Source organism: Uloborus diversus, chromosome 5 (assembly GCF_026930045.1).
Source record: "Uloborus diversus isolate 005 chromosome 5, Udiv.v.3.1, whole genome shotgun sequence".
Lineage (NCBI taxonomy): Eukaryota > Metazoa > Arthropoda > Arachnida > Araneae > Uloboridae > Uloborus > Uloborus diversus.
The window spans coordinates 51101477-51119212 of NC_072735.1; the positions used below are offsets into that span (position 1 = coordinate 51101477).

At 29.6% G+C, this 17736-nt stretch overlaps 1 protein-coding gene across 1 annotated transcript in view; it reads right to left on the bottom strand.

The window, feature by feature from the left end:
• The window catches only part of LOC129222917 (cell adhesion molecule Dscam2-like), a 564289-nt gene that overhangs the window by 378836 nt on the left and 167717 nt on the right, over positions 1–17736 (bottom strand). The window contains 1 exon segment of the mRNA XM_054857478.1: positions 732–881. Coding sequence (XP_054713453.1) covers positions 732–881 — 150 coding nt within the window.

Here is a 17736-nt window from a genome sequence, read left to right on the forward strand (position 1 = left end):
TCAGTTAAATATTAATTCACTTGTTATTACTTTCTCAATTAAAATTAACATTGTATTTAAAGATGTATTAATTTTATATTATAAGCTAGAAACTGAGTAGTTTTTTTTTTTTTTCTTTTTTTTTTTTGACTTTTTGTAACCTAATTTGTATCGTTTTATTACATCATTCAACTTTAAATATATTACATGTTTTTTTAATTATTTCATTTATTTCGCATTAAAGACCATAAGTAATTTGTGATTTGAAAAATAAATTAAATTTTGAAAGTTTCAAGATCAAGTTATGTTTTTCTGAAATATTAACATACTGTTTATTTAATTTTGCAGTATAAATGGAAATGTATTAGGTTAATTTATTAATGAGTAAATGTTATGTACATTCAAAAACAAGTATAGGAAAAGCTAAGACATGGCAATGCAATTTGATGTTCCCTCAATTTACTTTTAGTAAAAAACTACCACGTGGAATAAACAAATTTCACTTTAGAAAACTGATTTTTCCCTTTTATAGAGAAAAGCAAAGTAAAGTACTGCTCATATATTCTAACAGGAAGGGAGTAAAGTAGCTCTATTTTCTGGTTTAGCAAACGGCTTTGTTAAATGAAAGAAAATAAAGCAGGCTTACGAGCACATTCGAAAAATATATAGCTTGAAATGGAGCGGAGTGAATGTTCTTTAATCTTCTTGAAAAGGAAAATAAACGGAGAGGATATTGAAGCTAGAAAGAATACCTGAGACTATTAACTGTCCTGTGGTTACACTTGGTGTCACACTTCCGGTAAGTAAGTTCTTAATGAGGCATCTATATTTTCGGAAGTTGTCACTGCGAGCTGCGTTTCTTATGTGCAGTTCTCCGTCTTTTAGTACTATATATTTGGCACCTAGTAAGAAGAAAAGAGCAATCAGGGGAGATCAGTATAGGAATGCAACATTTCATCCGTATAAGAAACTTGAAAATAATAATATATTTTAATAGAGTGTTAATACACTTTCAGAAAATATATAGACTTGATTTTAAAAAAAAAAGTCATAAAAAGCAAATAACTAAATAAATTAATCATCATATAAATAATAGCCGTTGAGGAAGAAAGCTGCGTGTTTCAACAACGAAACTCGCGCCATGGTATGATAATTTGATAATATGTTTTGGTAATGTTTGACATGCATGGAAAAGCTTTATTGTGACAAGGCTGAACTCGATTCTGCGAATTAACAGTTTTACTGGTAAGACTGTTATTTGAGAAAACGAAGGAACTAAAACAATTCGCAGCCCCAATAAATTATTGGGGGCGCTGCAGCCACTGTCTAATGGCGGATGAAAAAGGGTAAACAAATGCTGTAACTTATAACATGTTTTGAAGATTAGTGAATGACAGTAATTTATCATAGTGTTTGTAGGAAGCTTTCTTTTCAATTGTTCTGAAATTACATTTCACTATAAATTATCTGAAGTATGTAATTCATCCCAAAGAAAACACTTTGAATGGAATGTCTTACCTTTTTCGGTAGTATTCTAAATCAAAGCAAGGTAGCGTATTCGGAGTTTTTTGGTTCTGGAGATGCGAATATATGCTCCATTGGTGTTAGGGTTAAAATATCAACTATTAAAAGATCATCAAACAGGCTATTGCTTCATTTAAATGTAGAAACAATTTTCACCTGTCATACCATGACGGACGACTTTCTAGTAGATAAATAAAAACATTCAACACACAGCCCTCGGCATTAACTTGAATTTTGATGCCTTAAGTTCAAATTATAGTTCTCGAACTCACAAACCGTAATAGGACCCCACCCTTTGGGTTTCTTCTTTCTACGAATGGAATTGAATGAAACGGAAATGAAGAAGCAATCAGCACTCGTCATATTATGACTAGTGATTTTCTAGGTTAGATAATATGCGACGCATGTCCACAAAAAATAGTAATTACCATGCGGTGATAAAGATTAAATTATTATGGTCAACTTGTACCCGCACGATATTTTCACCAAAACCCTTTATGGTATTTTTATGTCTTCTCAACACGATGGAAATTAGTACTCTGGAAAATCTGTAAGGATAAAGTTTTTCTATTTAAGTGCATTTATATAGGAGCTTTTTAGGGTGGAAAGGAGAGAAAAAAGTGATTTTTTGCACACAAAAAGAGTTTTTATGTGAAATATGCTTGAGTTCAACGTAGGTGATTTGTATCCATGACGACGAAAACTAGTATATTTAAGTAAATATTAAAAACGAGGAGCTAGACTTATTCTCGTCGTCATGATAATCTAAAGAAAAAACAAAGGAACGCCAAAAACGTTTAAGTGAGAAAAAAAAAACAATTTTTCATTGCTCAATAAATAAAACTAATCTTATTAAAACCTGACTCGGCTTTCAACTCCCGGTCCAACTAAAGTTAATTACAATTTAATTGATACCTCTAGTAGCTAACTTCGTTTAAAGACAGTACCAGGATCAATAGGATCCCTGAAAATTATAAAACTGTTCAAAAATAACTTCAATTTCTATCTGTCGGCAATTCTCGAGCTTGAAATATGAACTTGACTTACAAACATGTGTCTTGATGTTTAAAGTATAATTTTAGAAGAAAAAAAATTGATGCACAAAAATTGCAAATTACTGTGGACACGTGTATCGCTGTTAAAAGGAACACCTTTTTCAATGCAAAGAAGTATGAGTTTTGGATGAAAAATAATCCAAAGAAAGCTTTCTTCGTGTCTGCAGTCTTGCAATGTTCGTGCATCAAAACGTTGGTTTCATTCATTTAATTTTCAAGAACAAAGGTATTTATGTATTTGTTAATTGTTATCAATAATTATGTTTGTTTTTATTCTCAGCGTCAATTTTAAAAATACACATTGCTCAAAGAAACATTAACGGTTTAGTAAGCCGAGAATTATAGTCACGGGATAAAATTCATTGATGTATATATAATTTAAAAAAAAAAAACTAAATAAAGAAGAGACGCCTAAGATCATTTATTATTTTAAATACGAACTACATTTGAGTATAAGCACTTTTGGGTACATTTTTGCATAACATAAGAATCATTTTACTTTCATAATGCTATTTTTGTAGCTAACAGCTGGTAGTTTTGCTGGTCTTCTAATAAATCATCTGAGTATTGATAATTTATGCTGAATACTTGATTGCATATCATAAGCAACAAAAATTAATCATTAGAAAAGATTGAGAAAAATTTTTTGGATTAACAAATTAATAGTATATAATAATCGTGAGTTTAATCTTAGGAAAAATGAGAAAAAAAAATGATAAAAAAGAAGAAATTTAGTGAAAATATTAATAAAGACTGAAGGAAAAAATATTTAACTTCGACAACAGACTCCTTTGTAATAGAACTCATTCTGTCAATTGCATTTGAGGAAGTTAATGACAACCTAATTTTCCGAGAGTTGCTCCAAATTACTTCCAATTAAATGAACTGCTTTGATAACTTTTTTTTTTCTCTCTTAGCTAATTCGATTAACGAGACCCTGTTAAGCTGAATTTTTATTAAACATTTCCCAACTTTTCTGTTCTTCAAATTATCCACTCAAACACTTAGACTATTCTTTTACTGAATAAACTAATTTATTTTTCGTAGCCTAAAGGAGGAAGATTTAAATGTTTTCTTATTTCGTCGATGTATTAGATATGCACTTTGCAATGTTTTTCATAGCAATATACTTTTGTACTAAACGTGCAAAGATGTGAACAGATTAATTGTTTGACTTCGCAGTACTTCTTTTTAAAAATTTAAATTAAAAAAAGCAATAATTGTCAAACGTATGCTTCATTTTGATCACATTTATAAAAAATATCTAATATGATCGAATGTACCTGAAAAAATCAAAGAATAATTTATGACGTTAAAAAAAAATTAATTAAATCATAGATTGGTAGTTTTGTTTTTGTTTTTCAAAGTAATAATAATAATAATAATAATAATAGTAATATAATAATAATAATATTGTTGCTATTGTCATTTTCAGAGTTATTATTATTATTATTATTATTATTATTATTATTATTATTATTATTATTATTATTATTACTTATTATAGCAATGTGTCGGATACTTTCAAATAAGTCGTGATAGAATAATTAGATACTTCAGGTTATTCAGCTGCCATCATATAGTTGACGATAGTTCTGAAGTTACATGTTTCCTAACAGTAGCTTGTTAATTTCGTTTAAAAAAATAATGTTTTCAGACTTACTGTTGAAAAAGCCAACAGTCTGTAATATAATGCGTTAAAGACTTTTATATATTTTTATTATATAAATAAAGACTGGTAATATGATATACAAAGACATACTAGCATTTTAACCTAAATGCTACATATAAAGAAAGACAAGACAACAGAGTTCTTGTTTAACATGGCTTAGATGCTAATACATGTATTGATATCTTATAAATAAGGTTTTTAGAATGGTCTAAATTCGATGAATTTAATTGATAGCAACCGCAAATTGTTATTTTAAAGATAGATTCATTGTATAACTTCATGTCTCTTCGCCACGAAAACATATATTCAAGGTATCCGAACACGTTAAAATGGCCCTTTTTGAAGAATTTATTCAATACATTTATTGTTTTACTTATTAATTTCCGTAGTAGCTGGTCAAATTGTGTATCTTTTTTTCATTTGAAGCAGATATATTTCTATTTGGTTGTACGTGATGTATGGTAAAAACATTGGAAGTACTATAACTTTAAAGTGCATTTTTCTGAAAAGGATTTTTGAGTAAAATTCAACCTCTTCAAAAAATATAACTTAAAATATTATCACCTTTTTTGTAACTAACTTTTCAAGCTTTATCTCTATACTGTTATCTAGAGAATACAGTTAAATTTTAATCTAATTAGTTAGTTTTAATCTCTTTAGTTACAATTTTATCTTAACATATCAATGCCGTGAATTTGGCAAAAAATTTTACAAAAAAATCTTCGATAAGCTCTAAAAATTCTTATTTTCAGCATATACTAAAACTTCTTGATGTATGATGTCCTAGACGAGAGTCAGTAAGTTAACTTAGCGATTCTTTTACGCTTTGAGTTTTCAAAAAAAGGCACTTTTAAAGATTTTGAGTCCTGCAAAATTTGAAAATTAACTAGCTATTTTGATCAAATTTTATGGAATTTTTTTTAAATACCAGCTAATTATTTACTTTTACCAAAACTACGTAAAAAATAATTACAATGTTTATACATATAGTTCCTCTAAAAAAATGCTTCAAACGCGTTCCTTGAAAAAATAAATAATAAAAAGGTATTATTTTTTTACATCTACTAAAACTAGCAGAAAAGTACTTCATCTTAATATTTTCCGTTCTAAAATCGGACGTAGTTTTTCGAAATTTAAATGAAACAGCATTCCTAACAGGTTTAGTCTCAATTATTTCATTTGACTTGATGAAGCAAAATATCCATTTAGTTGTCATTGGCCCATTTGATATAATAACAATAGATTGCTCAAAATATGATAAATATCTGTAAAGTACTGTGCTTAATTCTAATAGGTGGAAACTTGAATATAACCTTAAATATGATGTACCTTTCATAGTAATGATTTTAACGCAATGCCGATACATTTTTTATCAACTACTTATTCTTCTTTGCTAAGTAGAACTGATTTTAATAAAACAGTTTATAAATGCCTGATTTTATTTAGTAAACTTATGTAACCCCCTTCTCTCATTAACAATCATCTGAAAATATACAGTAAATAGAACAACGTAAAACAGCTGCAACTCATGTTTAAAAGAAACTGTGTGTTGCACCGTAGGTATTGGTGAACTGTAAATGGACTTCAAGATAAATTTTGAAGTGTAAAACATAGTTTAAAGGATTATGTTACAAATAACATTTGATCAACAATTGAATCAATTGTTAAGTTGAAATATCGTGCATACAGTACAGGAGTTTGACTTTAAAAGGTTAAGATCGTATTGATTTAGGTGGATGAAATACGTACGTACGATATATATTTTTATACATCAACGTTAGTTATACGTATAAGCGGGAATAATTCACTCATTCTATCTTTCCTTAACACACACCAAAAGCTAAAGAGTCTCTCCGTTTGACACATACTGATAATTCGTAAGATGCATTATGAGTGTAGCAAAGTTTTTTTTTTTTTTTTTGTACAAATGGAGTGTTTTTATATTGTATGTTTGACTCATTTTGAGGACAAACACTACACAACTTGGGAAGTGCTGCAAAGCTTCAGAAAAGTTGGGAATACGAAAAAAATAACAATGTAAAATAAGGAAAAAAAAAGTCATTAAAAACATAATTCGAATAGAAATTTTTTGGTCTTAGTGCAGCGTTTCTGATAAACAAACATTTAAAAATGTTTACTATCACACGGCAAAAGGAATGAGAATAACGCATTTCCAAAATGGAAACAAATGGGTAATGATTAGAAGGCAATGATGAATTTTGCATTTTACGGTGATAAAGATTTAAGATGCGTATAGCTTTAAAATATTCTCAAACGAGAAATAATTAAGTTCAAAATACCCGTCTAGTAATAACTTAAAATCTCGGTAACATTTTTCGGAAAATCTGGCTCCGTGCCACACAGAAACCCTTCAACATATTCTTCAACTATGCCCTGGTAAGTTTGAAACTTAATTTCGAAAACTCCGTTGCTATCGGCAAACTTCACAACACTCAAGAATAGTTCATTTTCTCCGTCCCATCCCAATGTTTGTGGTAATAACTCATGTACATTTAATTTTAAGCTTAAAGGGATACTATTAAGAGGATTAGAAACGCTATGATAAGCATTGAAAGCCTTTGGCGTGTTTGATTTGTTTGAATATTCAACGCTAATCCCCTTTTAAACTTATGGCGCCAAAACTCTATAATTGAAGAACCATGTTTGCACATTATGCTGGATATTCAATCAGTTACGAAAGGGGACCTGCTACCTGCTAAAAGGAGGTAGATGGAGTGAAATATTTTGAAATTTTAAAGCGTTTTCTGAATATTAAATATCTTGTCGGGAAGAATTTTTAGTCTTAAGGTTATTGAAATCTTATTCAATGTATTGAAACTTGTATCCATAAAGTTACGTGTTATGCAATTTTAACAATCTTAAGAACTGACGCTGGTTTAATTACAGATAAAAGCGCAAACTTAATTATTCTTTGCTTTAGTTTTCTAGAGAAATATCGGATCCATAATTTTCATTATTAGCAGCTTTATTAGCAGCTTAACACATACCGCTTTAATACAATAAATTATTTATTTACTGTCGAACCCGCTTAATAAATGGAGTAGTCATTTTGACACGAAAAAATATCTATTATACGAGGCGAGATCGACTGTTTTGGTGTTTTGTCTTCTTTGGTAGCTATTTTGTATTAAATAAACAATTGTTGGAGAAACAAACATTTTTTTTGCTAGTTAATACATTTAAGCAATGTCAAAATGCTTCAAACGACCAAAATTTTAAATTGTAAATTAAGAAATATATATGTTGTTTTAGCATTATTTTTATTTATTTATTTATTTTTTAAGAGTATCCTTTTCACAATCTGAATTTCGTTTAAGAATTCCAATTTCTAAGCGAAACGTTCACAATTTTATTAACCTAAAAATATGCAGGCGTCTAGTGTGGTAGTGAGCGAAACATTATTCAAAACTGAAATCGTACAAAATTGGGAGGGCAAAAATTGTTGTGTATTTATTGCAAGTTTATGAATTACAGCTAATTAGAATTTATAATCTCTGCGAATGTTATCATTAAACATTCAGTTTTTCAAACAGATTTATACAAAATTGATGTGGTCGATTGGACAGAAATTATAAGCATATGCCCTTCATCTGAAGTTAAACCAAATAATTAAACATAATATTGTATCAATTTCAACTGTGAACTTTTATACCAACTATAGATGTAGCAAACCTAACCTGGCAGCTTTGTGAAGGCTATACATATCCTAATTACAGCATTACAATAATGCCAAGTTAGGTTTGCCCCAACTTCAAATATATTGTAGAAAACTTGTCAAGATATCACAATGGAAATACGTCTTAAAGCTTTTAAAGTTTTATTTTCAGAATTTTTAAAAGAGGTAAATTTCGGCCTATATTTACATTAGTATGTTATTAGGAAATTATTTAAAAAAAAAGATTTGAATAAAATGTGATTTTATTTATTCTTATACTAACATTTAACTACTTTTAAAGTAAAGTAAGACAAAACAACGCTAGATGAAGCACAAATTTGCAAATTACAGCAGACACGTGTTTCGGCGTTACAGGGAACGCCTTTTTCAATGCAAAAAATAATGGCCGAAACACGTGTCTGCTGTAATTTGCAAATTTGTGCTTCATCTAACGTTGTTTCGTCTTACTTTACTGTTCAGCACAAATATATTTATTTATCTTACTTTTAAGGTGTTTACTAAAACTACAGTTTGGAAATAAATTTTATCAATTACTGAAATCTCGGAAATTCGTGTATGACAGAAGAACATTTTTGATGGAAATTACAAGTTTTTGTGATTACACTAAAATAATTTTTATTAAAACTAGCATTGATCATCTTAATATGAAAACCAAAGGGAAAAAAAAAAACAGTATTACAAACTGGCAAAATGCTTAACGGTCAAAACAAACAGAGGAATCAGGAGTTATTGTGACAAAAAATTTACTCTTGGAATAATTATCCATGGAAAAAAGACTGCTATTTAAAATGATCGTATGCTCTAGGGTCAGGTGGGTTTTTAACTTAGGTAAATAATAAATAAAGCAATTTCTTTAAAAACATCGAATGTTTTTTTTTGTCGTTATTTTACATTACAATTGGATTGGAAGAAGAAAATTGGTTTTAAAAGCTTAATGGCATTTTCTTTTTCATGTGTGTTAATGACCTGGGGTAGGGTAAAGTGGTCATAGTTTAAAAAAAAAAATTATCTAAGACCTTTATAAATAACTTTATTATTTATTATTTTTTTAATACTCAACGCACCTTTTTCTTTTGAAAAAATGAACTTTATTGAAATATGTTTTTGATCATCAACAATAGTCAAAAGTCCGTTCACCAAGAATTTTAAACATATCTCCCTCCTGGGTTTCATAAATATCATCAGGAAAGGTGTGATAATTTGCAATGTTATATTTTTCTAAAAATATATTAAGGATAGCGTCTACATAATGTCTAAACTACCTAAATTACTTAATAAGGAGATATTACCTCAAATAGAGCTCAAAAATCGTATTATTTATTCAATGTATGCGAAACAATTCTATTTTTAAGTTTCTACGTTATACTGATATTTAGCAGGTATTTTTTTTAGCGGGGAAGTGGGTCACACAAAGTGACGAACTAATGATTTTAGATACATGTAATGATACATGTAATGATATTAGGATATAAGTTGAGCCTAACCTATGACCACTTTACCCCATCTTACTTAAGTTGTTCTAAAATTATATATAAAATGAACCCAGTTCATACTCTGCAAAAAATAAACTGTTGTTTTTACGGTATAATACTGGCTCTCACATTCCAAAGAAAAACTAAAATTTACAGTTCTAAACTGTAAAATTTACAGTTCTAAACTGTAAAATTTGCCGTAATAAACTGTCTTATAACAGACTTTTACTGCAAAATTTGCAGCGATAAACTGTAAAATTAGCAATAATATTCTGTCATTTAATGGAAATGCCCTGTGAAAGTAACAATGACTTACTGTAAAATTAGCAGTAATATACTGTTTTTTAATAAAACTGCTCTGTAAAATTTACAGTATCAAACTGTAAAATTAGCAGTAATATACTGTTTTAGGAATGAATTGGCCTGTAAATTGAACAGAGATAATGTGTAAAATTAACAGTAATATACTGCTTTTTAATGAAATTGCCCTGCAAAATTAACAGTAACAAACTGTAAAGTTAGCAGTAATATGCTGCGAAATCAGCTGCACTGATCCGTAAAAGCAGTAGTATACGGTTTTATAAACGATTTGTACAGTAAAATTAACAGCAGTAAATCATAAATTAAATAGTTATAAATTTTTATGCAAAAGAGTTTTCTCTCCTATTATTGTCTCTTTTCATAGTCGAAATCACTGCTTTTACAGCTGAAGAACAATATATAAAAGTAAAGCAATTGATTCTGTATGTATGTTGTAGAAATCAGCCTGCATACGAAATCTGTTCCTTTTCTAAAGTTTTTCAGCAACAAAAATAATGTTTCAGGCTATGAAAATCAACAAAGAAATATAAAAGCATTTTACAAAAAAATAATTAATTGCTGCTAAATATATGTTTTATTGATATTAATTTCATTGTACACAAAATAAATCAATGCCCGTCTTTATATTTTATAAACACCTGTTAAAGGAGGAAAAATGGTGCTTTTTAATTTCTACAAAAAACATTTAGCTTTTATTGCCAACTTAAAAATTTACAAATAGAAGGAAACTGCAAGATATGGTCTGAAGCTTTATTTTAGGAACAATTATAGCCTTCTCATAAAACAAAACTTTTTTGATCCATGAAGGTAGTAAAAATGATAAGTTTATATATATATATATATATATATATATATATATATATATATATATATATATATATATATATATATATATATATATATATATATATATAACTGAAAACACTACATCGTATCTTCACTGAAAGTACTTTTTTCACTTTCAGCATTATTGTGATGCTAAAATGAGCAGCATAACGTGGGAAATGTTTTACAGTATCCAATCCAATTATACCTTTAAGTTTATTTTTAAATATATACATACAATTCCTTGCATTTATTTTCCTTTTCTGGAAAAACAGTTTATTTTCATGATTTTCTTCTTTTTTTAATGTTATAAGTTGCACTTGTACTTACTTTATTTGAGAACTACTACTAACAAACTACCGTTATTTCACACCATATGTGCAGTATTCAGCATTTAGACTGCATAGAATGGTTTTTATTTTAAACTGAATAGTATTATAGATTAGATAATACTTGATATTATTAACCTTTTAAAGTTTACATAGTTGAAAACAATAAATATGTGACAGTTCAAAATTCCAAAGCTACTAAACAGAAACAGTTTTTCACTCTTTATAGTAAAATCTGTCAGGTTTATATAAAGTTTAACTTTATATTCTGTTATACTGTTTTCATGAGAAAAAACAAAACATTCACACCATTAAAAATCGCCAAATTATTTTATTTCGTATACATTACGTATAAATACAGATTATTACAGTGAAATTGCAGAAATTCATTTAAAATAGAATGCAAATGATTTCAAGGTCAACATTTTTTACATCACGAACTTGATTCTTCTTTGTGACATCTTTGTCGACTTTGGAGCCATCATTAGGCGTTATATTATGAAAGCATCTGTCAAAATAAAAATTGTTAGAATCTCATAAAACTTGTAGACACCAAAAAACATACATGGAAAAATCAAATTACGTAGATATAAAAACACGCCCTAAAATGATTAAAATTATGACTCTGAATGATCTGGAATTAAGGTTGCCTTGAGAGTTGTTTTTATTTTGAAACTGCTTAACATATACCTAAATTGCAATAGAACTGTTTATTTCAGGAACCAGTTAAGCGCTAAATATGTTGTTTTAAGGAGAAAAAAAATTGTTTGGCAGTATTTTGCAAATTACGCATTTGTAACGGTGGTTATTAATGTCTAATTAAAGTAGACCTAATCTGGATACTTTACATAAGAACTCAAAAAAGAAAAAAAAAAATAGAAAATAATATCTTACATTCTATCTTTTTTTTGGTAACCCATATTCCTTTCCAACACTTGTTAAACAGCTCAAACTATGTTCAACTGATACCAGCTTCATCTTTTTCTTTGACAGCTTCCTATTGTTAGAAATCTGAATATTAAACAAAGTGTGACTTAAAGTAATTACTTAAAACTATGTCTGTACTTAATATAAAATATTTTACATACTTATAATTTTTCAAAATATTTTTTTTCATATATTTTATTCCGCAAATGTGTTATTAAATTGTTAAAATTTAAATTTTTTGGAGCTTTTTTCCTAAGTACTAAGGAATCACATAGAAGAGTCATTTGAGTTGAAATAAAATCATACCGTAAGAACGTTCTATCTTATGTCTTAATACTGAGGCAAATATAAGATGTTTCATTTATATTTTGTGTCTTTCAAAATGGGGACGCCCTCTCCCCCCCCCCCCCCCCAATTTGAACAGCTATCGATGTCCCCATTTAAACCATCAGCGACTTTTTTTTTTTTAAGTGGTACTTTTTTTGAGGGGATTTACACAATTTATCTTAATGTTTTTCAGAATTTACCTGAAATCTGGAAGAAACGTTTCTATATTCCCAAAATCAAGATGGCTTAGCTCAAGTCAATTCAGTAAAAAATGAAAATCGGACAGAAAAGTTGAAAGTTTTTAACAAAAGAATAAATCGTCAAACATATCAAAAAATTGAGTTAATCTGGTAGTGCCAGTTCCAATCATTAAGAAATTGTAAGTCCACATTTGGCCCGCCGTCTTTCTTGTAAACAATGCTACCCTTCTTGAAAATGCTTTGCCAGAAGACTGCACCACTTTTTAACTGTAGATTAAAACATACTCTATTTGCAAAATAACTGCTTTTTATTTACATTGCAGTAAGAATAATCAATAGTTTTGTTTGATAAGTGTCACACAAGTCTGAATATGCGAAGAAAGTTTCATACTCTGTAATATATCGTACTTTAAACTTTAATCTTTATTGTTGCTCTCATTATGAAGTTGGCTTTAAATTTTGCTCCTGTAATTTTTACAAAAATACGTAAAATAAATAATAAATTACTTAACATTTTGTTTTGTTTCCTTCGATTTTAATAACATGTAAAAAACAAAGAATCAGTGTTCCAAAATTTACTGAAAATTAAAAAAAAAATAAAGAAAGAAAGAAATGTACGTCTAATTTCGCTCTAGCAACAGAAATTTCTATATTCCGGTGATTCTTGGAGTGATAATATTCAACTGCCCGTAAAAACTAAAATTGAACTACAAATTTAAAAAACTCAGACTTAAATAAATAGTATGCCCGATCACATGTCAATCAAAACAAAATAAAATTTAGTTTATCTTGTTCCAATCCATAGTTCTTGATTGTAACATAGAACCTGACAAAGGGCCACAAAAATCAGCTTCAGGGGCCCAATATTGCACGCAGACCGTAGGATAGGTTTCAGTGGCTAAGAACGCTCAAACTCAAAAGCATTTGTGATTACAAATTAAATCCGTAAACAAAAAAAATAAAAATAAATGAAAAGAGATACTTATAAACTTCCGTTGCCGGCATTCATGTCACTAAGTGAATCATCGCAACATCGTTCACATTAGGGTCTTCTTTGAAATTCCAAGCGGAACACAACCCGAACTGCCATCTTGATAAAATGAGACAAACCATTATTCCATTCAGTTCTGGTCACAAGTTAAGGAAGTTCTTTACATTTGCATACCACTAAACTCAAAAAAATAATATTGTATTAGTGAATTAATTGAAATGAAAAATTCAGGCGGCTAAAATGAAATTTGTAGTTTATTTATTTATTTATTTATTTTAAAATACATAACCGCAACAATATCACCGGGCACAAACTCAAAATGAAATCAACTACAATTTTATTTTCTCCGTGCGCTGGAGGGAAAGGAACAAAATATTCGCTAGCAAATTCCCCCTTCTTGGCACGCCAGCACACGGAAAAAAAGAAATACTTTAATACATGAATAAAAAATATATTACAGGTCATCCGTTTGGGTGCGCAAATTATAACTTAAACATAATGGAATAATTGAAACATTTAAAAATAAAACTCCAAAAAAATGTCATTGCAATTCTGAAGTCATTGCAATTCAAGCTTTACGTAAATTTCCCCTAAAAAAGGTATTGTGAAACAATCAGCTAAATTATTTTTAGTTTCAACAGATTTTATTCCAAATTCATTTTCATCAATCGAATTCCTTAGGAAATGGTACCCCACATCAGTCTGCTTAGTTCTGCAATTTTCTATTGCAAATCTAGAAAAATCGATCGCAACTAGAATGTCACAGTACATAGTACTATTAATCAATCTAAAATTCTGAACTCTTTTCGTTCTTTTGATCCATATAACTTCCTTAGAATGTTCACTAATTGAAATATACTCCGCTTCCATCGTTGACAGTTCTACACATTTTTGTTTGAATGTACACCATATTATTTGAACCTATACAATAACACTAGAACCCCCCTCCCTCCCTCCCTCCCTCCCTCCGCCATTGAAATCCGATCGTCGTGATTCGAGGCGCAATCTGTATCAGAATGACAATAATTTATTCAATTTACAGACAAAATTTAGATTTCAGGGATCGACAAACCCTTCAGCTTGTCTCACAAATCTCCTCTTTTATACCCGCATATAGATACGCATTGCAAACATTAGTTTAGAAATGGACAAAATGTAGCTTATACACACAAATTGAAAAGAAAGCATCAATAAAAAAAAAAAGAAATTGCTGGAGAGAACACTTGCGAAAATTATCACCCCTCCCCCCCCCCATACCTGGTGGTGACCTAAAATAACCAATCTTACCTTGAAGCGCATTATTTCGTTCTGCTTATCTGTTCTGCTGTGTTTTGCCAATCTTCACTTTCTGGCGTTCTCAAACTTTGTTTCAAATTCGAAGGAATTATATCTTCGGAAATGTTAGCTTCTAGCTTACTTGAACTATCCCCCCCCCCCTATCTTCATCAAATCTGATACTTTTCGTGAATTATCATCACAAGTCAAATCGAACTATTTTGGGGTCACATTCAATGTTATTTTCAGAACAATAAACCTCGGCTTCGCGATTCGGACTTTAGAACCGTCGTGTCAATAGAATAATACATATCCCTGCATTCTCTACTTTGCCTTGGTATTTCTTTAATCAATTTAATTCTCAACATGCTATTTTATGATTTTCAGGATATTCTTCTTCTACTTCAGATTTACTCAGTAGTGAAATAAAACTGTATTTTCCTTTTTGTTTCCCGTTCCTGTCCCCCCCCCCCCGTCTAGAATTTATTTTCATCGAATTTAACATTCAGCGTTTCTGTCACTTCGCGATTTTCGGAATCCCAAATTCCATACCCTTTCATATGAAACGCATATACTATCATGACTCCCTCTTTAACTCTCATATCCAATTTGTTTTTTTTCTGTTTTGGAAGTCCAATATAAGAAATACAGTCAAAAAAAAAAAAAAAAGTGAGTTTTTAATAGATGGCTTTCTTCCCCGAAATAGCTCAAAAAAGGTTTTGGTTTTTCCTTTTAAAACCGCTCTAGTCCGTAAGTAGTAGAAGCACATAGCTGCTTCGGCTCAAAACTGCTGAGGCAAACCCGTTTCATTTAAAAGTGTCCTAATTCCATTCATTAATGTTGAGTTATTGTGTTGACGCTACTTTGTTAACTGGAGGATTTGTTAGTTTTTTCTATTCTTATGCTTTGGTCGCTAAGGTAAATTTCAAACCCGGGGGTTCAGAAATTCCTTTCCGTTATCGGATCTTTCCCGCAAATATCTCTATTCTCTTTTAACACCTGACAAAGTATTCGAAAACCTCACTTTTCTTCTTTAAGAAATAAACCGAAGACTCTCTTAAAAAATCGTCTATTATTGTGAAAATACCCCCCCCCTAAAGAACTCAACTGCTAAGGAACCAATCGCATTTAAATGCGAAAGATCGTATCCGGCTTTGACTTGAATCTTCGTTACAGGTTTAAACAAAATTCTCCGATTTTTTTCATTTTATACGAATAACAATCTAACATATTTTTACTTTTTATATGCAGTGAAAGACAGTGACATACAGAATCACGCTTTTCAGTATTTATGAGATAGTTTTTGCCTTCATAATAAACACGTTGATGCCAAACTTTAAGACTCAAAGGGCTCTAAAAGTTAAAATGTAAGGAAACTGACGAGTTCAAGGTTACAAGAGTTTCAAATTCTACTGTAGTTCTCGATTCATCTACTTTTCTAAATGAGCATGTCCTTCAAGGCGAATAAAATATGATAAACAATGCATAATAATGTAAATATTCTACTTTAAATTAAAAAGCTGTACTTTAGACGAGAACGCAACACTGCCAGATCAGAAATGAAAAGCTGAAAATTTTAAGAATCTAGCCAGGTACGGCCTGAACTTAATTAAATATGTTGGGAAGGCGTATAATCTCAATTTGTCGGATGCAACTTACATATTTGCCAAATAATAAAATACTAGTGCATGCACACGTTAAGTACGCACAATTAAGTACAATATCTAATGAAATTTGGACATTCGAGAATTCAAAAATTGCAACATTACAATTATGTCCGCAAATTTGCCGAATCGTGAGATAAAATTTTTTCCAATATGGCAATTTTGGGGAGGTCATAGAGACTTCCCGTGACCTCCCATCGAGTGTTTTTGGATATAGTTTCTAAAATTATTTTTATGTTCACAAGTTTCAATGGTACTAGTGCATTTTTCCTGAAGTAAAATTTTAATTTCCTGCCAAAGCAAATATAAAACTTTTAAAACACAAGGGTTTCGTGTTTGTATCTAAAGATGATTAATTTTATTAGTTTTTTTTTGAGTGCTTCATTGATGATTCTTTTAATTTTTATTATTTTAGTTTTGATCGATAAGTATGAAACCTGGCTCCAGATTTCAGAGAATTTTGAGTCGTTCAGACATCAGAGTATTGTATTTCCAGAATGGCAAATTCTTCAAAAAAAAAATCATTAAACTTGATACTGTTTGCATGTCTCTCGGTCACGTTGTTATTTTATTTATTTACATTTTATTCATCGAATTATGTACAGGTTATAAAAGTTACTGACGTTATAACGTAAAGTTTATCAATAAAATGGTTAAATGCAAACTGTTAATGAATTTAAAACAGAATATAAGAAAGAAAAAAAAAACAGAAGAAAGAAGTCAATCGCGATACGATAAAAATTTACTAGAAAACATAAGCATTTAAATTTTAAGTACTCACATCCTATATAACACAAAATATACTTGTAAACAAAGTCTAATGTGCTAATAACTTTAAATACGATCAAGGAAGGAATTGATTTCTTTTTAAATCAAATTTGAGTTTCAGAAAATGTTTAAAAACTATCATAAGTGCAGTAAAATATTCAGAATCATAACAACTACTCAGATTTTTGATATAAAGCATTAGCTACAACTTAACAACTAAAAGAAACTGCAAAGTCAACATCAACGAATATTGGGATACGAATTACGATTTCAAAATAAACACTTATTTTACATACATTATCGATGATAAAGAAAACTACATTTTGAGGAAAAGGGAATGAATTATATAACTAGCACTTACCTTTAACTTGGATTACAAATGGACAGTCCTGCCTCAGCACAGCCGAAATATCAACAAAAATGGCTGTCGATATCTTGAATTCATTAGTTCATCTTTCCGCATGAAAGGAAACACCTTTTGCGCATCGTTTTGCGCAGTCTAAAACATTTTTAGTTTTTCTCTGTTATTTAGCAGAGAGCAGTATTAAACTGTAGGAAAAAACAGTATATTACTATAAAAACAACATTTTTTTTGCAGTGTATATACATAGCTGTTTATGCAAACGTGTTTTAGAGACATCCCGGAAGCTGCCTGCGGAACCAATCTGCTAGAATGTTTTAATCAGCAAAATTTTACGAAGAAGTTAAAA